This window comes from Atractosteus spatula, chromosome 2 (assembly GCF_055471065.1).
Source record: "Atractosteus spatula isolate fAtrSpa1 chromosome 2, fAtrSpa1.hap1, whole genome shotgun sequence".
Lineage (NCBI taxonomy): Eukaryota > Metazoa > Chordata > Actinopteri > Semionotiformes > Lepisosteidae > Atractosteus > Atractosteus spatula.
The window spans coordinates 11,504,146-11,527,633 of record NC_142707.1 but is presented as its reverse complement, the minus strand read 5'-3'; the positions used below and the strand labels follow the sequence as shown (position 1 = coordinate 11,527,633).

Sequence of the window (23,488 nt, the reverse complement as noted above, 5' to 3'; positions counted from 1 at the left end):
ATGCTGACGCAGCTACCCACCTGAACTATTAAAAATACTGCTTATCATATGTCATTATTTTATATATTTAATTTAATGATCTTAGAGATTTTTATTGCAATGGCTGTGGACTCCAAACTGCCCCAAACATATTTTCTGTCACCTGACACAAAACCTGACAATAGATCACCACAGACTAAAATTTTCCCAATAACCAATTTTACTCTCATTAATAGCATCACCATAACTGTGTCATTTCCGGACCTGTTGTAGCAGTCCAGCAGTGCTGTTTAAAGTGTAGTTTATTAATATTAACACTATTAATTTGTCTATTTCAGGATCCCTGGAATATTATAATATCCTATGTGGTATTCAGAAAAGAACATGACATCAGTCAGAACATTTAGGTATAGCAAATAACAGAGCTTGAAGAACTAAGCACATGTAGTGTATGGGGAGGACAGGTAACATTAAGCACGGCTTAAATATTCTACTAGTGTTTTATATTTACAGTAAGTTTACTGCTCAAGTGCATAATTCGCCCCAGGCTTGTCTCCAATATTAATTAATTGGAATTAGATGCTTTGAATCTCCTACCAATAATGACAAAAATGATAAACAACACATAAATAATGAAACTAATACATTTTAAAATGTCACTATCTTGTTATACGGGATCCCAAAAAACAATTGTTTTGTCAGTTTAATAATAATACAATTACACCAATAATGCAGAGGTTTTCAGTACTAGTACAATGAAATAATGTTGTAATAATGACGTGAATAATGAAATAATAACACTTACCGGAAGAAGAAAATGCTTGACTGAGAAGATCTTCCAAATCTTTCTCCATTTTGTATCTAATGGTGACAAAAAAAGAAAACATCAATCAAAAGGAAGAAACACACATACACACTTTTGTGTACAGTAATTAGTTTGGCTTTTTCTCAATCAGATATTTCACATTTTTCTGTTAGGATCATTGATTAGTCTCCACTATTTTTTACTGTTAATTTGAACTCTGACTGAAACTCTGATTTCACCTCCTGTGCTCCTGTTGATGTTGCTCATGGATGAGAGCTCGCCCAGGTGACTCCATTGGGCAAGATCTCCTGGGTGCTATAGCGCCCATGTCATTAGCTGACTACCAATGGAATTCCCCTCCTAGGCAGCACACAGTCTGGACGGGTAAGAGGAAGGGGTGCAAGGCATGCTTTTCTTACCATGACAGCAACCCATGTGAATGAGCAGGTGACTGTGGTAAGGTTTACCATTAAAGTGGCCTATCAAGGCAGGAAAATCCATCCATCCATTTTCTAACCAGTTCTACCAGTGCAGGGCTGCGGGGGAGCTAGGAACTATCCCAGCAAGCAACAGGCACAAGGTGGGGTACGCCCTGGGTGGGACGCTAGACCACTGCAGGGCAGACACAGACACATACTCACATCAGGGCCAGTTTGTCCAGAAGCCAATTACTTTACCCTTGTATTATCCGACTTTGGAAAGAAACTGGAACAACAGGAGGAAGCCTATTTAACATGGGGTGAAAATACAAACTCCACACAGACAGCACCCCAGGTCCAGAATGGAACCCAGGGCCCTAGTGTGGCGAGGCAGCAATGCTGACCACTGTGCCACCAGGCAGAAAGACACCACACTGAAATAGAAAGTGCCCAGTTTGGCCCCTTAATGCTGTGAAAATGTTTTACTCATGAACCGCTGGTAATCAAAAGGAAGTTTCAATTTGAGTTTTACTGATGTTTAGAAAGGCCGACTTATATTTTAATTGACTTTCTGTGTGAGTACCAGTTTTCAGTCAAATTTTCCCTGCTTATACAGTACATGCAACTGATGGATCCTGTTTGCAGCAACAAACAATTAATAATTAAGTTAATCAGTGCAACAGCTAGTTAATAACTACTGATGTGTACCAGAGAACAGAATAGGAACAGCTACACCCAGACCGAACAACAAAAGACAGGTGGTTTTACTACATTGGGTACAGAGAAGTGTCATTTTATTCATTCATTTGTTACTTCAAATGTCAGTAATGGAGAAAAAGAATTGTTGCTGTGATGTCATTTGCAGATGCATGCATCATTAGCACTATAATTCTGTTTCTTTCAGGCACTTTAAATCATGCTTTTCTCATTAGACAGCCTGAGAATAAAATGAAATCCATCATTTTTTATAATCAAATATAGTCAGATCATAATAAAATCACACAAAAAAAGTTGATGGGTCTTGTTTGAGTAATTTCCCCTTGTGCAGCCAATTAGTGACCTTTTTGTCCAAAGACCAAAGTACTGTTCAACGTTTATTGCTAGAACACCAATGTTCAAAACTGAGACGTGTTGCATTGAGCATGTTCTGCCCATGTCCAAGGACCATATAAAGATAAAATAGAGTGCTAACACATCAATGACTTGACTGCAACATAATTGAAACTGAATTGACCGAGGACAGACCTTAAAATTCCATTGTGATCTGATTCTAATTTAATAATGATATACAGTACAATACCTGCAATCTTACTTAGCCACTGTCAAGTGTTTACTGCCTTTTGTGGTTAGTCATCCACATCATTGCCAACCTTTTATGATTCCAAAAAACCTAAATCAATGATCACGGACAATCATTCCATTACAGTTTGCACTAAGCATGACTGCAGAGGACATGTTCAGAAGATCAGAGCACAATATAAAATGAACCACCAGAGACCAATGCTGAAAAGATCGAAGACTGCACAAGGAAATTATTCATTGATAACAACAAAGGAAGGATAATAACCAATTACAATCACAATAATGACTTGTGAGCATGGTTCCCCACTTTTATTTTATTTTCAACATCAATAACATTATCTTGCTGCAAATTACAAAGCCCAAATATGGAACAAAGCAATTTATGAGACAGTGACAGGCTATTGCATCATTCTCGACATGGCCTGTAAAAGAGGCAAGAGCAAAGCTGAATATGAATGACTGGGATAACTTGGGTTTCAGGCACAATTCTCTGCCTTATTTCTTTTTTGTGGCAGTTTGTAAATAGCCAGTACATTGCAAATGATTCCCTGCTTCAGGTAGAAAGTGCTTGAGGGAGCTTTGTACATATTGAAATTTAAAGTTGAAATGGTTTATTTTGAGTGGGTTGAAAAAAAAGAAAATATTAAAGAAAACATTCATCATTTGGAGTTCTGCCTACAGTATGTACTGAAACACAGACAAAGCTTGACAGAGGCTACCACCACCCGCATTCAACTGGGCTATCAACACAGTGATATACAGCAATACCTTTAATAAAAACAAAATCCTAAAATGAACTCCACAATCTTTCATATCTGTATTGGGAGCCTCTAGTGGCCAAAATAGGTCATTGCAGCCCCGGTTTCCAGTTTTACCGGGGAAATCCACTGCACACTGTCCGTTAAAAAGGAAATCCATTTAGAGTAATGTCTGTTGTTCTTAATACATCTCAGTCTGTCTTGCAAATGTGTTTGGGCCAAGTAATCAAAATCCGGGTAATGACAAAGTCAATCCAAACGATTTCTTTCATCTCAGTTATACAGTACAATGAAAGAGAACCTTTAGGACTGAAAAGATGAAGCACTTCTTTATCCAGAGAACTCTGGGTGACAGAAATAAATTAGCCAGTCATCCAATGTTGAAACTGAATTGATTAAAAAATAATTTGCTGATCGATCAGAATTGATAAGCAGCTAACAAACAAATGAACAATAGGGTCCAAATATTATTCTCTCCTTTCTTCCTTATATTCTCAGCATATATATTGAATATATAGACAGGGAACTGTCTTCATATTTAATTTCCAATGGCGTATGAAGTTGATATTGTAACGAAAACGCTCCTGTGCATAACAGGGAACTTGCCAGCTGAGCTAAAGGAGAATTCTCTTGGCCTGGGCAGCCAAGTTCCCTGTTATGCACAGGAGCGTTTTCGTTACAATATCAACTTCATACGCCATTGGAAATTAAATATGAAGACAGTTCCCTGATACTGAGCGCTACAAAAAAACTTTGTAAATGTGTGGGAGGACATATTGTTAGCAGTCAGTAACTGAATCATAATATAAATTTGTAAGCACAACACTGCATACTGAAGTATGTTAAAATACAAAAATAATGTCTATTTACTCAGAATAAACAGAACACTATAACTGAATGTATCGTAGTAAATTAAATCACTGCACTGTTAGAAAATAAAGCCATCATTATATCACAATTAATGTACTGGATTATGCTTTATTTTGCTGCACTTGTCAAATGCATCATTGTGGATTATTAACAAAGATTTACATTAGGTTTACATATTTAATATTCAGCTGGCACCTGTTATATTCTAGACATAGGATCAGTCTAGGCAAATGGATGAGGGGTGAATGAGCATCAGATCCCTCTATACCCTTGATGGACAACAGTGCCCTACTGAGAATTGCTAAATAGAATTCTAATTCTACTTTTTGTTTATATAAGGTTAACGTTAGCGTCCACGGACGACAGTTTCATCCTTATTAAGGCTTAGAAGTGCAACGTAGCTAACTCTGACAGTGAAATGGGAAAACATACACATCTTATAAGAAACACTTGGGTATGGTATCTTGTAAGAGTACAAAACATAGAAACTGCTTGCTCTTAAAATCAAATATTGCTCAAAAAGGTGTTTCTTCAGACCAACAGGTGAAAACATCAGCTGCGTTCAGATACACAGTACCTACAAAAAACACTTCCACCCACAAAAATAATACAGGCACGAATATGTGTTGCCATGTCAAGGACAAACAAATTCATATCATACTCATTGCTCTAGTTAATCAAGTTACAGGTGAAAACATCAGCTGCGTTCAGATACACAGTACCTACAAAAAACACTTCCACCCACAAAAATAATACAGGCACGAATATGTGTTGCCATGTCAAGGACAAACAAATTCATATCATACTCATTGCTCTAGTTAATCAAGTTACAAAGAGGCAAACTGCTTACCTGCGCAGTTTGGCAGCAATCACTGACAAATATGGAGGAGCTATCTGTTCAAAATAAGCAATGTGTGGCCTTTTTTGAAGCTAACACAGGAAGCCAATAGAGGAAGCCATTTCAAAGAGGCAGGTACGCTCTCTAGAAGGCAGCGAGACAGGAGCGAAAGGGATCCCTACCTGCAGATGAAATCCCGATCCCGACAAGGTGGAGAAACAAAACTCACACCAGGGCCTTTCTCACACAGGGAGTGTTTGCTGTCCTTAGAGGATCCTATCCCAAAGCTAGTCTTTTTGAGTTCCAACTCACCTAGACTCACAGTTATGTATTTTCTTTGTGGCTTTGTGGTTATGATGCTCATTTCCCCTGTGAGGGTTCGCTTTTTGCTGTGGCCACGTGACCGCGCATAGCCCCGCTTTGACTAAAAAAGAGAGCAGATGCCTTCTGCTTTAGAAATGCTTGCATCCTTTTGCAACCTTACTTTAACCAGATGCCTGCCTGAACAAGATTTTGTGCCCTCATACCACATTTGCTCACCATTTTCCAAAAAGAATTGCAAAAAAATATACATATATATATATACCAAAAGACAACATAGGTGTGGAAAAAGAGACAAAGACATGAATATTTCCTCCAGGACTAGATGAAATCAAACTGTTGATCTGCACGTCAGTCAGATATTCCACTCGAATGTTTTCTGTCAGCTGTCTGCTAGGTGGTCTCCAAATGCCTCTGGTAAAACAGAAATCAGCAATCAGCTACTATGATTTGGATTATTAGTTCAATCAATTTAATTATATAATTAAATCTAAGTTTTGATTTGGCTTCGGTATACTGTAACTTGCCATTTAAATTTAAAGAAAATCAGAGCAAAATGGGCAAAGCGTCTCAAAGCATCCAGTGTGGAGATAAAGATTAAAGATTAGACTTTTGTAACCTTGCACCTTGCAGTTTCATTGTATTTTGGTGAGAATAGGCTCTGTCTTTGTTTCAGCACTGAAAGTCTCACACTTTCCACCTGTTACTCTATGTGTGCTGTGGAGAGTGGGCACAGCAGTAACCTGTCTTTTCTCCACATATTTCCTGAAGAATGGTTTTCACATGTCTGTTAAGGCACTAATTTTGACTATAATACTAAGTTGGTGCTCCATCCATTAAGCAAAGGAAGTGCCATCAACAGAGGATTTCCAGACATAAAGTAATGCACTTGAGTTTCAACTTAGAAGATACAATGCAAATGACACATAATTCTCATTTGAAAAACATATGCATTAGTTATTACATTTAAAAATATAAATTAGTGGGGATGTCTGGGTGGTAAGCAGAATATTACAAAGAAATATGTCCAGACCAAGTCTGGAAAAGTCATGACTGGTTTGGAAGAGCAGTGACTTTTAAAGCATAAGAAATTCTCAAAATTACTAATGCCTTACAAAATCAATGCCAAGCCACTGATTAAGGCTATGCCTTTGAAACAGTGAGTGATGAGACAGCTGTCACCTGCAGTGTTTCTTGCTACCCATACTAGCAGACTTCTACAGGAGTGATTAAGGAAGCTGAGTAAGAGACTCAAGACACTTTTTTGCATAGATACATATTCCAAGTATCTCTTTACAAAATCTCCTAAGAGTGGCTACAGTAGTTAATGGCAGCATAAGAATCACCAGACTAGTTTAAGAAGAAAATAGGCCTGGGACACACACAGAACCCATAAAGCATGTTTCTTGAGCACAGCCACTGGAAAAATGTCTTATTCTTAGAATCCGACATGCACAAGCCAGCCTACGGTACATATATATAGGAGAAAATCTCTGGAGAGTGTTAGTTCTGTTTGGCATGGTTTTGCTTGACTTTTATTGGCTTTTTCATACCCAGTGTTCACCATCAAAATGATGCACTCTTTTGAAAGCAGAACAAGGAAAATATACTAAAACACAAAGGAAACCAAATATTTTTTAAATAAACAATTAAAAAGAATCATTTAAGAATAAAATAATTTATTTTTATAAAAATCTTTAATTCCTTACAATTTAAATGGCTTTTTTCAAAGTATGTTTCGTCAATACCCTATGGGCTAAATGTTTTTTTAAGTAAATGACTAATATGCTAAAAGGCCACACTGTTTTAGTCTCATTCCTGTAACCCTGACAAAAACGATTAGGTAGTTCTGCCTCTCTGTGTTTAGAATAAAATAAACCGGTCAAATTAAAAGCATATTTGCATTGATTTCAGATATGTTCTTGTGCACAAAAATGATGGTTTCCAGCGAGTTAGTGTCTTTCTCAGAAAACAAAACACTGGAGTAGAAGAGCACGAGAGTCACTCCAAACTTGAAGGTGCCAGACAGAACCCAGGAATCAGTAAAGAATTGCTGGGTGTCAAGCCCATCAAACCCCAGGCAACTGTACACTGCATTTCAGGAAATCCTCATCAGAGTCAGCTGATTTCTGGGCTCAAACCAGTGGCAGCTACAGGGCTCTACTGCATTCTAAGAGAGTGCCTTTAGACATTGAATAGCTTAATTGTTATTTATCTTTTTGATGTCACAAAAGGATTTACACCCCCATTTTGCAGTACCATTAAACTAATTTCATTGAGGGTGTATTAGGAAGGTAAGTGCATGCTGTGCAAATTCTGATGTGCATAGTGTAATACAGAGCAAAAACAATATGCACAAAATGTCCACAGAGAGAGGAATATTTAAAAATATTTACCTATAATAAATTATAAATAATTCTTATAAATCACAGTCAATGATCTGTATGATCTTCCCAAACCTGAAAAACTGTGCTTGCAAATTGCCTACAACGTTAAATAAAAAGTTTAAAGAACCGCCGCAAAACCTGAGGTTAAAAAAAACTCCTATTTTCCGGTACTTTTTTCACGGCGATCATCCCTACCACCGGAAATGGCGCGTGGACGTAATGGAGGGGCGATCTTCGTATTTATACGAATATTGGAAAATCGTTCTTTTATTACAAAATTGTTTAATTGTTTCAAAACGTATATTAAATGATAAGGAAACTGTTTTTTTTGGTCGAATCTAAAATAATAGTAATTGGTTTATCATGTTGAAATGACGCAGCGGAAGTAGCTCTCTCCCTCTTTCCTCCATTAGGTGAGTGTGTGGAGGCTGTAAGCCGGTTGCTGCTCCTTCACTTATAGTCAAATAAAACTTGTAAAATCACTTGGTGTTGTTCTTAAACGTCCTTATTTCGATTTATTAAAGTATTTTCTTTGTTTTTAATTGCAGATCGCAACCATGGGGCGCCGACCTGCCCGCTGGTGAGTGAAAAGGAGTATGCCACATTAGTGTTCAGAGTTGAGGCGCTTATAAAAATGGCAGCCAGGCTAGTCTACAGTAGCTGGCCATGTGGATGTCATACAGCGAACTTTTGCTTCATATATACCTCGCATATAAGGCGGCTTATCCACTGCAGTTCACCCTCATATACGATAAAAATGTTTTTTTTTTTGGGTGTGACTGAATTTTCTTATCTTGTTGAAATTTTGACTTTCTAAATTCCCGAAATGTGCACAACAGAGGTCCAGTTTTGCCAAATAATATTTTCTATCAATATTTTAACTTATTTAACTCATGATGGTATCCAATCCAATTTAACATTTGTATGTGTTTATACTGTTTAGAAGTAGTTTGAATACTTTACCTCTGAAAGGGTTTCTGTAACGTTGACACCTCGGCTTGGAAAATTCAACTTTCCGGTTGTGAATGTATAGAGACCACGCTGGTGACATAGCTTTCTCCTAACCGGTTTTTGAGATACATATTTGACTATTATTGGAGTTAAATGTACCTCCTATTGGTGTGAAAAGTAAATCACTACTTTGAGGCTACTGCACTGTCGTGATCGATAATGTATGATAGTTGGCGTGGTCTTAAAATGACGTTCTAGATGATTTTGATAGAGTGAATGTAATGAGCATGTTATATGATTATCAGAAGTGACCTGAGACCGGTTTTTATTTCATTACTTTGGTATATATCAATTAATTGGTCTCATCACATTGCAAAAAAATAACTAGAACGAGAGTTTAATTATCGGTTTTACCTGGTCATTTTGTTTCGTTTTGTCCAGGATTGGAATTTGCAGCAATATACATACAACGTTTTCGAAAGGAGTAAATTACTTGATTATTTTACAATTTACAAAGTTTGTGCATGGTGCTATGGGTGCAGTCGTTCTAGAATAGGGTAAAGGAAATATTTTCTTTAAACATGCATTAAAATCTTTGTAGGGCATTGGGAAAGCTGACTTATTAACAAAGTTTGTAGCACTTAATGATTGCAGTGTTTCCCTGTACATTGCACATTGTCTCTTTCTCAGGAGTCTGTAACCCTGGTCCTGGAGAGCCGTAATGCAGTTAGTCTGTCAACCCAAATAACTTGTTATTGTGTTCCTTAGAACTTGAAATTTATTCTTTTCTGTGTTCCAAATTTTGTAAACTTAACATCATTTGTGTAATTGTTCCAGGTCTTTAGAAACTGTACAAATTGATTTAGTGGTTGCTAGAAAAAATAAATCTGGAATGATGCTCTGCAGGACCAGGGTTTGATACCCCTGTTCAATTGGACAGGAACAATTGATCAGGATTGATTAATTTGATCTTTGATTGGCCTTTTGTGTCTGCAAGTTTTCTAGGGCTCTTTAAAGTAGCAGCACCTGAAAGATTTGGAGCAATCTGTTATTTAAATGGTTCTGTTATATACCCCCTTGCTCCTACCATATTCAGTACCCCCATTGTGTATATCTTGTGTATTTTTTTTGTAGTTGCTGTTTGAGAAGCCATCTTTAAAGGTGCTATGTAAAATAGTTTATTATTATTATTATTATTATCCTCAAGGCTGTAATTAGCTGATTAATTAAGAGCTCAATTGAATGGAAAGCCTGCAGATACACTGGATCTGTTGGACAAGTATTGCACAGCCCAGTTTTACATTGTTTATTATATAATGGTGATTTTATCGTGCGTTTAATGTTGGAATATTTTCTTTCAGTTACAGATACTGTAAGAACAAGCCTTACCCCAAGTCTCGGTTCTGTAGGGGTGTGCCTGGTGAGTTTTTGTTTAGCTATGAGTTTGTCAGTTTCACGTGTTTAAATTTCCTCCTTTGAACTGTGTTCGTTTATATAAATAATGCAATACATGTTGTGTAAAGCGCACCTCACAACATTGGGTTGATTATTCAGAGGACACCCATTAATTGTCCTTTTTTTAAACCTGAGATTTAACCTTTAATTGCAGTTTGACAAATATTTTGCTTTACATGTTTAGTAGTTACATCACATAACCCTTTTTAATCACACTGTGTGAAGTCTAGAAAAATTCAAGTGCTAATTCATTCAAGCTTTTAAAAATGAATTGGTGTGCTTGAACTACAAGCATAAGATGCTTGATACAGGGATTAAATGAAAAGCTAAACTTGCGCACCAAACTTTTTAATGCATTCAGAAGACATTAAAGCAAGTATTTTTCAAGACATACAAAAAATGTGAGTTTCTCATCTGAAAGTACTTCAAAGCCTTTGGAAAAGCATTGAATGAGTGTGATTTTAATTTTTCTTTGATTTCTAGACCCCAAGATCCGAATCTTCGACTTGGGCAGAAAGAAGGCTAAGGTGGATGAGTTCCCCCTGTGCGGCCACATGGTGTCTGACGAGTATGAGCAGCTCTCCTCTGAAGGTGAGGTCAGATCTGGAGAAAGAGCTTGACGCCTTGTTCACTAACAGTGTATTTTATAAGTGCTTCACCAGAATGGGGTTGTGATCCGCATGCAGTAGCCTTGTGTAGTTGACACAGGACAGATTAGTAAAGTAGATACACAGTTGATGCGGTATATGCGCAGAAATAAATTTGTATATTAGAAATGCCAGTGTTTAATGCTTTTGAATACCCTTAGTGCTGTAACAGACTGTGCGCCTAGCTTTTGGCTCGTGGAACAGCTTCCCTTCATTCGGACTGAGAGTGAGACTCGAAAGATTTTTTTGGAAACTATTCCTTTCTTTTCCTCAGCCCTGGAAGCTGCCCGTATCTGCGCCAACAAGTACATGGTGAAGACCTGTGGCAAGGATGGCTTCCACATCCGAGTCAGACTGCACCCCTTCCACGTCATCCGCATCAACAAAATGTTGTCCTGTGCTGGAGCTGATAGGTCAGTCTCAGGCTCTGACTATATCGCCTTGCAGTGGTCAAGAACAACAGGACCTGAAGTATTGGGGAAACCAAAAGCTAATTAGTTTCTAAGTCTCTACCTCTAATAAGTAATTTAACTACTATTCTCAAAATAGATGTGTTAAAAGACATTTTTAGCTAACAGGAATGCCATTTTATATTCATTAATCATATATATCTTAAGGGTGTGGTTTTGGTCTTTTTTTTACATTTGAGGAAAGTGGTATTAAGAGTTTATTTCAGATTGACACCGGAATTAAATTCTGTTGTAAATTTAAGATTTGATGGCACTTTCAAGTTTGGGCTCTTGCATATTTAAGGATGAAACTGCAGCTTATTAAGCCGACCACTCTGGTTCCAGTCTAGAGCTGGTGTGCAATGGCTGCAGACAGTGACTTCTCTGGTTGTGTATGTGCTCAGCTGTGCAGTACTGGGTGCTCTAAGGGACCTCTGAGACACTCATTGTAACCCTTGTATAAACCCTTTGACCTGTTCATTTTCGGGACAGAAGCTGAGTTGATAAAGGGTGGATTTCGGGTTCTAGTTCATTTAGCAACCATATCAGAAGTTGTACCGTCTAGATTGGTTTAATCTTTACAGCAAGTGTATCCAGTCAGCAGTGAATGTAAGACATGCCAATCATTTTAGTAACTTGGCCCAAACCTCGGCCAAACAAAAGGCTTCTTAGTAGTTTTCAAGCTGAAATGTTGGCTGTACAGCTAAGCTTTTCCAGTCCTTGCAAGTCCCGTAGTCAAGACTAAAGGACTTTTATAGTTTGAAAATCGCATGAATTCCTCAGTCAAGTTCTATATGGATGTAGAATTTTTAATGACGTCACTACATGATGGGCTAATAGTTCACAAGTTTGGCTTGTAGCCTCTACTAGTTACAGTATCTTTCCTTCCTGAGCATTCTGATTAGTCTAATCATTACTTTCTTTATCTACTTGATGCATCTTGAAACCCCAACCCTTAACCCAAGGGTAAATGAACTCATGGTTCTGAGGGATCTGGAGTTTTGCGTGCTCCGCTGTGAGGAGATGTGCTATATAAATCGATTTTTCCCCTGTCCCTCAGGCTCCAGACTGGAATGCGAGGTGCCTTCGGAAAACCCCAAGGCACTGTGGCTCGAGTGCATATTGGCCAGGTGATCATGTCTGTCCGCACCAAGACCCAGAACAAGGAGCATATCATCGAAGCCCTGCGTCGGGCCAAGTTCAAGTTCCCAGGGCGCCAGAAGGTAACATGGCCTGCCTAAACTGCAGCGATTCTTCAGAACAGCCTTTATACTTCTAGTTCTTCGTTAACAACTTGGAGTAATTTTCATCGCCTTTCGGTGCATTCCAGTTGGAAGTAATTAAAGTGAATTACCAACATCTAAATTTGCAGCTAATTAAGCCGACCAGTCTGGTTCCAGTCTAGAGCTGGTGTGCAATGGCTGCAGACAGTGACTTCTCTGGTTGTGTATGTGCTCAGCTGTGCAGTACTGGGTGCTCTAAGGGACCTCTGAGACACTGCAGTTTAAGTCAGATTGGAAATGACTTCAAGAGCAGGTTAAGGCAAAATAGTACCGGTGCAGTTTAGGATGTTTCCACCATCTTTTAACTGTTTGCTTTAATAAAAACATGTAGTTTCTGTTTAATTATTGCACTTAGGGTTGCAATATGTAGCTTATTATAAACTCATCAACTCTCGAGGAAACAGTTTTGAGTTTTTTTATAGGTGTAAAAAATGTTGACTTTGGCTTATTATATTCTATTAAAGTTGTGCACTTTGTGATTTTTGGCTTTGCCCTGACGTGAGCCAGAGTGTTTCATATTAATACTACAACTTAGGTAGGGCCCTACTTATTACACTTTTGTAATCCTGTTTTTTTGCCATTTTGTTGTTTTAGGATACATCTTGTATACTAATTTTAAATAGTTCAGTTTGATGTAGTTGTTTCCCAAATTAACCTGAACCTCACTCTTCACTTCATCAGATCCACATCTCCAAGAAGTATGGCTTCACCAAGTTCAACGCCACCGACTTTGATGACATGATTCAGGAGAAGAGGCTGATCCCTGATGGCTGTGGGGTGAAATACATCCCCAGCCGTGGGCCCCTGGACCGCTGGCGTGCCTTGCATGCTGTCTAAACCATTGCAGTCTCTGTGTTTCCACAAACAGACCAATAAACACTTTGAAGGTGATCAGAGACTCTTGACCTTTCATTTAGATATTTGGCCTTTTTTGTCATCTTTATTTCGCAGATAAATCCAGGTTTATTCTGCTGTTTAGTTCTTATATATCTGGATTACAACTGTAGGTCAAAGGCTTTTATTTTGATACTAATAAAAAAAAGACCTTATTTCCAGTTCATGAAAGCATAATACCCTCACCATTGTAACTTGATTACTTGTAGGGATTTGAGCCATAAGAGCTTACTTGTTCCTTGGTTTTTATTCCAATCTAGTTTTCAAATGCCTAATTGTACCAAATGATAGTTAATATTCAGATAATGAATTACTAGTTATGTATGCCAGTTAAGTATAACGTGGTGAATATGTGCTCTCTGGAAACGGGATAGGAGATCACAACTGGTCTTCAAATTAAGGGATAAACTTTTTCATTTATAAATTGAAGAGTTTGCTGCTATGAAGTGGACTCAGGAACTTGAGGATCTTGGTTTTGGGATGTAGCGCTGTCTAGAAACTGCAAGTGGTGAAAAGGTAGTTAAGCTCAAGAGGATTACATTTTTTTTTAATGTTTACAGTATGTTGAAGTGATTGTCATTTTACAGGTTTTGACATATAAAGAGAACTTGCCTACGAGATTCATTCATTCTCCAAAGTTGCTAATGCAATCAAAGTATTTAGTAAAGTGTTATGTATCCAAAGACACTGTCAACTTAAGCATCTACAAATATTTTTGAATAGATCCTTGTCATTTGTAGGTTTTGTAGTAACTTGAGATCAAAATGCTTTAATGCATATTTTATTAAAGAGACCAAATTAGTTTTGTACCTACAGCAGAAGTCAAACTAACAGCCTAAATTAAATCAAAACTGATGTGGTTTGACAAAGGTTTCCTGATTCTAATCGGTGGAAGGCAGACATCAATATTTTAGTCTGCGAATGACCTGTGAACCACAATTCTTAGTTCAAGCAAAAGAGAACTTGGAGTAATTTGGAGATCATTTTTCCAAGAGTTTAAGAATCTTGGAAGAGTTTATGATTGATGACTTCATACTTTGGGGTGATCCCTCTCTGGAACTCGCATAGCAGCTACCCTAGAGTAGGATGTGATCTTTTGACAATATTCTGTTCAGTAAAAGCTGAGTCAGACTTCAGAGTTCAACCTGAAGACAAACATCATTTTCTTTGGTGCTGGACTTTAGAGTTCATCCAGGATGACACCTGAAGGTCAGAGTTCATGGCGATGCAGATATCTGGAGTTAGGTTTCAAGTCGACCTCCACAGGATAGTGGTCACTTACTTCCAGTGCCTAAAGTAGTCCCCGTAAGAAAGCACATTCAGATTTAATATGCAGTACGGTACGTCTGGAATAAAAATTGCATTGGTGGCTAAACTAATCACCTTCTGGAGCACTAGCTATTGTATATTAAATTCCAATATTAAGGTGTTCATAATTTGGCCATTAGTATTTCCAAGCTTCTAGTTCATTCAACCACTAAGGAACATTATATTGAATGGGACTTGCGATCTAGAGGTCACTGGTTCAAATCTCAGGTATGTCATTAGTTAATTTTGACGAGTATTTCACAAACAACTAAGGAAACTGCTGGGGTTGGGAATAATTCCTGCAGTAGTCACTAGGGCTATCCTTACCTCTACTGTGAGCGCTGTGGGCTAACTGTGTTGCAGTGCCTACATCTAAAACAGGATTAATATTGAAAACTATCTTGTATTATTTAACTGAATCAGAGCAATTCGGTTTTCCTCAGTGCTGTCCCTCTCACCTCTTTCTCGGAGAGATGGAATTCCTTCTTGAAGTTAAATGGTCGAGCTGATTTTGGAACAATCCCATTGAGGTATTCTGGGCCGTGTACCACAATCCTAGAGGAAAAGACAACAGAGGTTGAATTGAAAAAAAGTCAACAAAGATCTTTTTTTACTAAAATGTACTATTTTTATACTGGTTATTTTATATTATGAATTCAAAAAGGATGAAAGAAAGACAACGGCAAAACATTTTAATCACGAGGGTGTGTGATTTGTCACCTGTTTGTGAGAGGTGTGATTCTTCTCTGTCTGTCCTTCACAGACAGCACTGGACTGCACTTACATTACAGTAAACTGTAATTTTGGTATGAATTCAAAAAACAGTATTTGAGAAAGATTATTGGCCAATTTCAAGATACTATACAGGACAGTAGGAGTCAGTACTACAAGAGAGCATATTACTACCAGCATGTTAACACCAGATTTACTTACAAGGCCAGTATTTGACAATTGGTATAATTGCAATGTTTTGCAAACCTATTCTGAGCTCCTGATACCAGTCCAGATGTATTCACCTAGCTTGTATTTGTGTATAATGTATTTAATTGCTACCCAATGTGTTTTAAATCAAGAATGTCAGGATGCCAATCTTGCTGTCTGCTGGTCACACAGTGGGATGGTCATTATAGTTGCTGATGCATAGCTCTTGTTTCCTGGGATCTATTCAGGATGGGCACTTTAGAAAAAGTCTGCTTGTTTTCCCAGCCTACACATTGGTTTCCTTTGAGCACTCCAGTTTCCTTCCATCTTTCAAGGTTATGTTTGGTTGGTTATGTTCACTGGTGTTATTCAATTGTTCCTGTGTGCCTTTGTGTTCTGAAGTTGACTGGCATCCTGTCCCATTTTACTTACAGCTTACACTTAAGGCATAGTCTCCAGGTCACAGCATCCCAGCAAAAGAAGAAGCTTTTGATCATGGATGGATGCTTTTGCATCCAAAACCTCGACTGGAAAAGTATGGGTACAGGACATATGTGGGGCCCACCTTCAGAGACAATTCTGACCAGAATAGACCTGACCTGAATAGATCCCAGGAACCAAGAGCGATGCATAATGACCATCCCACTGTGCGACCAGAATGCAGCATGATTTGACTGCCTGTCCAATCTTAACCTGTACAGCTCAAATTCAATTCAATTCAATTCAATTCTATTCAATTTATTTTTATATAGTGCCTTTCACAATAAGGTTGCCCCAAGGGACATGGAAGAGTATAATCTGACCTTTTATTTTGTTTCATAGTCTTTGCTCATGTCAAGTATTGACCCTGGAGTCTCTAACTGGGGAAGACACAATAACAAAAGAGGAGCGATCAAGGAGAGGAAGTGGGTATTTGAATTGAGCTACTAACTTGTCTTTGGGATGTGGGAAGATTCAGAAGTACCTGGAGAAAATCAGTGTGAACCTTAAGTTCACATTTAAAAGGCCTGACAATTTATGCTGGGTAAATACACAGGCCAGACACATGGATTAAACAGAAAGTGCAATACAGAAACCTGTCATAAGCACAGTGAGTTTTCTCGCTCACAGTTGTGTCCTCCTCATCTCCAATCAGCCAGTGGAAATCCGGGTTTTTCCGGAGACTGATGGTGTCCCAGCACTTTGCAGATACATAGCTGCAGGCTGCATTGAGATCTCCAAGGAACATGACATTCTTCAAGAAAAAAGAACAATCAAGGAAATGAGAGTAAAGAGCTGGAAAAAATGTATACTGTTGACAATTAAAACAAAAACTGCTGGACTGAAACTGAAGGCCTGCAGGCCTGATCTGCTCAACTGCCAGGAGCTCAGCACAGCAGGCTGTGCTTATAATGGCAGATGGAAGATGTATACTGAAAACAAATTTCCCCCAGGGGATAATACAGCTTGAATCTAATTGAAGTAAATTGACCAGTAGGTGGCATACCCTCTACTTCTGCTAGGGCAGTGATTCTCAGACTTGGCCTTGGAATAGCATACTCCTGTGTCTGCAGATGTTTGCTTCTTTGCAGTTTTTATTCACTTGCTAATTTTTAAATTAAAAAAATATATACCTCTGATCCTAAAATTTGTAATTACTATGAGCCATCTGCTAGTTACCGAATTTCAAGCGTTCCCCTCATTCAGGTGTAATCCTGAAATATAAACATTTGGAGTCACTCAGCAGAAACACTGACTCACAGGGGAGCTGTCCCATACACTGCCATGCTCACCTGTGCCTCTTCCTCATCTATTGGCCACCTATTAAGAGCTATTTAGCCAGAAATAAGGGAACAATTGCTTGATACGCAAGTTCAGGGGAGGATATTTAAAGTTGTGCATGTTGAAACAGTTGGAAACTATGGCATTTTTTTTCAACTCAAAGACTGAGTGCAGAAAAAAGTCTAAATCGGCAAGCAGATCAGTTACAGGCACCAATCAGCACTGCTCGTTAAGGGTCTAGCTGGAGAATAAGCAGACACAGGGATCCCCCAGGACCAGGACTGAGGACCACTGTGCTAGAGCCCAGACACCAAACACCGTTGAAGCCAATACCCTGGCTTCGTTCAGAAAAAGGCTGGATGAGATCCTTGTGTCAATTAAGCATTAACTGGGCTAGATGGACTTATATTCGGAGGGTCAAGAACATGGAAAAAATCGGGGTGTCAACGAAGCACTCAAGCCTTCCAGGTTTGGCATTCCCGATACACTGAATTACTTTATCATAAAATCAAAGTTGGCTCTGACTCTCCTCCCTTGCCTTGCCTTCTACAGTTTTTCTGATCAATTGAATGCGTTCATAATTCTCGGTGTAAAACTATGTCCGGTGAAGCCCTCACACTGACCTTATTTCAAGTTAACTAAAAGGGTCAATCTATTTATTCCTTTTTAAATTTTTAAAACCTCAATCACATGTTGTTTGCTCAGACTAAGAAGATTATGTTATTCCTAACAGCCACCTGTTCAATGGGTATTTACCTAAAGGACAATAGTGCAAACAAGTGTTTTTCTATATGGATCAAGAGGTATACCTTTCTTTACTATAGGACACATATAGGCAGTACACTTTTCTTCTCTTTACACTATTTTCACTTTTGATAGAATATACCATTTAAATGACAGCCCCCTTTCTGCATGATGTTAGAAGCACAACATTTGGATGAAAGGCACTATATATATGTGTTTTCTAAGGCTGCGGTATCCTGTCCTGGGACTTAAGACCCCTGATCTTTCAGTTTTTACATTAATTTCCTCAATGTGTGGCTAAAGCTCATGCTAGTCTTGGATATTCATGCTAACATTTCATTCAATTTACTATTTGTAAGCTCAGTTGCAGAAAACTGACGTTTTCTTTCGAAATATCTGAAACCTTCCACAAGCAGATTTGGAGATCCCTGTTCTAGGGGGAAAGATACAATAAGAGCTTCTTTTCGAAGCTTGTGTGATATTTCACATCATTGTAGTCATCAATGACTGGTTCTTAATGAAGGGGGTCTGACCCTTGTTCTCCAGTGCTTCTTGATGCCTTGGAAGACCTGGAAGAGCTCATCGATCTCTTGCATGGCTGTCTTCGGGCAGGTATGATGGCCCACAAGAACAAAGTCCTTCACCGCTGCAAGTGAATGAAAAAAAATATTGGAGGAAAACTCACAGTTGATTCATTCAGCTGTATACATCTGTCACTTTCATCCAGTTCCTGATGACACCTAGACTACTGAAGCCTGAAATGACTAGAACAGGGAATGAGAAAACAGAAATGTCACAACAGGTAACATCACAGGATGGATGAGTGAAAAGCTTTGATCATAAAATAGTAAATTATGCTTTGAAAAAAATGCCTATCAAACTCATTTCCTGGAGCACCAAAGGCTCTTTCAGTTTTCCCATCAATTCTCTATTAAAATAACAGGAGAATATTTAGTTTACCTAACTAAACCATTACATTCTAGGTTTTTGTTTTATAAATACTTTTTATTTTTTAAAGGGGTGGAGATTTTAAATTGTGTTAAACTTTTTTGTAAGTGACCTGAATTCTCCAATTAATGAGCTGGAAAGAATTTACAAAGGTCAATTAAAGCGTGTGGTAACAGGCATGTCATCACCATCTCAGGTACTCCCTCTGAGTAATGAAGACATTCTGGTAACAAATTATGTTGAGCAGATAATGATTACTGACATCCTGAAATGTATTATTCATACTGACATAATAGCCTTTTCATTTAGAGCACGTCAAGGGAAGTAGTAGTACATATAATCCTTTTGGCTTTGGGTGTAGAAAAACGTCAATACTATGCATCCAGCTTCCTGGATTCCATTCCAATAATTCTGTTATTAATGGAGTTCACGAGGAATGACAGCAGCCGAAGACTGAGAGAATGTAGAACTGTTTATTGGGATGCGAAGACTTGGCTTAACCCGCTTGGCTGAGGGCCAACCCCCCCAGCCATTGGACGGGGAGGGTAGGACCCCCATGTGACCAATTGGGCAGCTGCAAAGGTGGAGAGGAGGGATGCACAAAATGAGCGAGGAAGAAGAGAGGGTGACGTTTGGTATACTGTATATGGAGTCTGAGTGCATAAGTCAGAATTACTTAGAATTTGCAGCAGCTGGGTTTAATGAGCTTGGCTGCCTTCATTCCTCCCCGAACTTTCATTAAATTTGACCCAGCTGTAACAGGTGCCTATCACATTTCAATGTCGCAACATCTATGACAAACTAGAGCTGCTGGTTTCTACCAATCTGGAATCATCTTCCAAGGATCATCACCCATGATGATGCCTTTATCCGAGGTGATTTACCGTTAGTACTGTAATTGCATTTTATGCAATAGAACTTGGGAAGCTCCCTTTTCCTGTGAAGTTTTTAATATTGTGCAATGCTAATGCAATATGTTACATTAGGTTTTGATTCACTTGGTAATACACACAATAGATGCTACATCACAGATAATAACAGATAATTAGAGCAGGTAAGGTGTAGACAACCAAAATACAAAGCAGATTATCTCTGTAGCTTTTAATCTTGAGAGTGCAGAGCTCTACATATCATACAGCAAACTTCTCCCCATCTGTCAAACTCACCAGTTTGGGGGGAGTGGAAACGCACTATAAAAGGCTCCCTTGAAAACACATCAGCCTTCTCTTTCTGTGAGGTGGGATACTGATATTGATCTCGAACCTGCAACACATCATCCCTGAGACAAAGAAACAGACTGAAGTAATGTGCACAGTCATAAAATAAAGTCACTATTATTTTCAGGATAACCTTGATATATAACATCCTTAAATTATTTTACTAAACAAATCTTGTCAAACAACAGGCATTATAATAACAAAAAGCAGGGAGAAGTGTGGTCAGACTGAATTGATTGCAATAATTCAGAAGAAGAGAAGGAAGATACATTTACCTGAATATGTAAACATATTGCTCCTTGTAGCTTTTCTTCCCCACTCTGTCACTTTCTACGTAGACATATGAATGGACTTCATCAAACCTGATTTATACATCAGAAAAGCAAATAATTCCACTTGTAATTATTCATAACAACTCACAGAAGAGGAGCAGAAGAGCAAAAGAGTGGCAGTATTAAAAAAAAATCTCATTATTATATATTAGTGTTCGTGCACAGGTCGAGGTTATAATGTTATTTTTGTTCTACTTGTTATGTCTTAAAACTAAAACCACTTCCACAAAAATAACTAAACAATTCCCGTGTATTGAGTTATATACAAATGTATTTTTCCAGAACTATCTCTTACCGTGTCAAAACTCTGAAAGCATGATACTTGGTCAAAGAACAAACCAGGAACACCACTGGTCAAGTACCTTTTGCCTGCGTACCTGTTAAGCTCTTTTACTAGTGCAGGGATAACTTCCCCCTTCGAGTCACGCACTTCCTGTATCAGACACACATCACAGCGCGTGATGATCTGCACAAAAGAAATAACAAAGTAAGGGGGAGCTCAGCTATAAAAATAAAGAGATTCTGGCTTATACATTTAAAAGGAAACCACAAACAGAGAAACAAGCAAGCAATCAAACAATGGAAAATGACTGATATTACTGCATACATGTCCTAAATTTCTTGTGGCATCTCTATAGAACCTTGCTTAAATTTGTTATACCTGGAATACAATACTAAAACTGTGCTCTAAACCATTTCCCAATGTTAAAATCCACCATGATTATTCTGATTACATCAAACCCGGCAAGTCAGTTCCAACACTGTCAGTGACGGCACCTTGACCAAAATGTCCATGACGTTCTTGTTGCTGGCCTTCGTCTCTCCAAAGCTCCTGATGTTGAAAGCACAGATTTTAAAAGGCAGGGCTATCCGCCAGAGACACAATAATGCAATGAGGACGGCAGCCTTCATGGTGTACGTTCGGATGGCTGCGAGGCCTGTACTGTAGGGCACTGTTTAGGTTCCACTGATTTCCTAAAGAGCAATAAGTAACCTCACATGAACATTTGACAGCTGTCAGCATAAAAACAAAAAGGAGAATTATATGTAAGAAAAACAAGGCGGCCTAAATGAATCAAATTATTTCATGTCATTTTTTATTGAGACTTTGTTTAGTCTTTATTTCCATATTTTGCCATTGTTGGACATAAAATGTCTGGGACTACATGACTTGAGTTTCCTCTTACATAAGACGTTTTAAGGCAACTACAAAACTCGTGACCTTGATGTAAGCAACTCTTCTTCTAAGATATTTTGTTTTATTTGGAAATACCAGTCTTAAACTATTCTCTCAAGTTTCATGAAGTAAGGAACACACGTTCCCAGGTCACAACTGGAGTGCACACAAACAACACAAAACATCAGACAAAATTTAATGTTTTAATAAAACAATTAGTTTACTTTTGACAGTAGTTAACCTGCAGTTTCTCTTTCTCTCTCACACATACACATGCATATTTTACACATGGTTTTGCCTTTAGAGAACAGATAATCGATATTAAAAATTGTTGTTGTTGATTTAATGAAAAAACATGCTTTCAGTATATTTATAGTTTTCTATCTGAAATACAAAGATAATTACACACTGGAAAATATGCTCAAAATTTGTTAATTGTAAAGAAATCCTTCAGTACAAGACAGGAATTAAAACTCTCATACTAGACTATAGTCTGTTGAGAAAATTCTAAACGTTTTTTAATGATTTTGCTTTTGTTGAGCAATGACAAAAACAAAACAAAAAATTTAGACATCTGATGAAAAACTATTAAAAAAAAGAATTGATTTATCACTTATAGTTCAGAGATAAGTCAGCATTAGGTTGCTGTATATAAAGGGGAAATGTTTCATTCCGCTAAAAATGCTACCATACAAAAAGTTTCAGATTTTGTTCATTATTGTAGCCTTTAAAGTAGACTCTTTATCTATGTCAATACTTACTAAACGCACCGGAAAAAGAAAAATGCATAGTGACACTTACTGTCAGAGTTCAGACATCAGGAATGTCTAGCTTTCCTTTCCTGTTGGTCTTGACTCATACTTTAAATTAAGGGCCCATGAGCTGAGTTCTCAGTTGAACAATTCGAGCCATGCAGGTGGGCATGGCTGAGTTCTCTTTAAGAGATTTGCTGTGTCAATACCCTGTCAGCAGGCTGCTTTCTCTAGAATGCCAACAGTGTGCTCTGCTCCACAATAGGTGCTGTGTCCATTCAGGAACACTGCAAAAACAATGCCACCCAACCACAGCCCATGGTTCCAACAGCGACTCTCCTGGTATGATTCTCATCACAAACAGCTAACCTGACCATCCTGTGGAGCAAAGAATAGGGTTTGTGCTACATACAAATACTTTAGCATCCAAAGGTGCTCAGAAGGACAGTGCACATATTTTATATGTGGGTATCTCTCCCTTTTCTCGTACCAATGTAAACTTTCTGCATGAGTGGCAAATCAAAACCATCACAACTAGGCCATATAAGTTATCCAAAATATGGTTTGATTCCACTAGCACAAAAAATAGACTACATTTTAAGAAATATGCACTTTGTTGTATATCACGTGCATTATAGTTCTTGAATTGTATTGGTTTGTGTGCTGTGTTATGAATGTTCAGGCTGGTTATGATTGTTTCATAACATTGCATTACTTGCCAGGATTGCTAAAAATAGTTTCTGTAAAATACTGTAGTTCTCGGAAAGAGCAGAAGCAAGGCAAGGAACTGGGGAAGTTTATTAGAAATTATCTTTAATTTTTTGTAAGCTGATTTCAAGCGTTGTATTAACATGACTAATTAAAAAAAGAACAAGGAAAGTGTACCGAAGACATTCGCTATTCTAGTTTCTCATAATACTCAGATTCATCCTTGATTTTTTTTTGCTTTTTAAAATGTGGTAGATTCCCC

General features: G+C 38.1%; 3 protein-coding genes and 2 non-coding genes across 8 annotated transcripts in view; 3 read left to right on the top strand and 2 right to left on the bottom strand.

Moving 5' to 3' along the window:
* Nucleotides 1-5,326, bottom strand: part of LOC148839242 (uncharacterized) — a 49,209-nt gene extending 43,883 nt beyond the window's left edge. For 3 of the 4 annotated variants that reach the window (XM_088930579.1, XM_088930596.1, XM_088930604.1), the window contains exons 1-2: nt 5,154-5,326; nt 785-840 (exon numbers count right to left, since the gene is read on the bottom strand). In XM_088930579.1, the coding sequence (XP_088786705.1) occupies nt 785-833 (49 nt within the window). In that variant the 5' untranslated portion in view covers nt 834-840; nt 5,154-5,326. Of the gene's footprint in view, nt 1-784; nt 841-4,983; nt 5,053-5,153 lie in introns of those variants that run through there. The other variant, XM_088930587.1, reaches the window with a different exon arrangement.
* Nucleotides 5,327-8,082: 2,756 nt separating this feature from the next.
* On the top strand, nt 8,083-13,355 carry rpl10 (ribosomal protein L10). The gene is made up of 6 exons (XM_088931149.1): nt 8,083-8,259; nt 9,992-10,050; nt 10,569-10,676; nt 11,007-11,145; nt 12,242-12,404; nt 13,146-13,355. Exons 1-6 carry the CDS (start codon nt 8,237-8,239, stop codon nt 13,299-13,301), a joined length of 648 nt encoding a protein of 215 aa, XP_088787275.1. The 5' UTR covers nt 8,083-8,236; the 3' UTR covers nt 13,302-13,355.
* On the top strand, nt 11,493-11,626 carry LOC148839241 (small nucleolar RNA SNORA70). The gene has a single exon (XR_016090261.1). It is a non-coding gene; the product is annotated as a small nucleolar RNA SNORA70 (small nucleolar RNA).
* On the top strand, nt 12,548-12,681 carry LOC148839240 (small nucleolar RNA SNORA70). Its single transcript, XR_016090271.1, has one exon. It is a non-coding gene; the product is annotated as a small nucleolar RNA SNORA70 (small nucleolar RNA).
* A 945-nt stretch (nt 13,356-14,300) lies between the features above and the next one.
* dnase1l1l (deoxyribonuclease I-like 1-like) lies at nt 14,301-21,501 on the bottom strand. The gene is made up of 8 exons (XM_088935583.1): nt 21,367-21,501; nt 20,967-21,055; nt 20,533-20,619; nt 20,207-20,319; nt 18,626-18,738; nt 16,664-16,821; nt 15,125-15,221; nt 14,301-14,649 (listed from the first exon to the last, which is right to left on the bottom strand). The coding sequence occupies exons 1-8, from the start codon at nt 21,499-21,501 to the stop codon at nt 14,569-14,571; spliced, it is 873 nt and encodes a 290-aa protein (XP_088791709.1). The 3' UTR covers nt 14,301-14,568.
* Between the last annotated feature and the right edge of the window lie 1,987 nt (nt 21,502-23,488).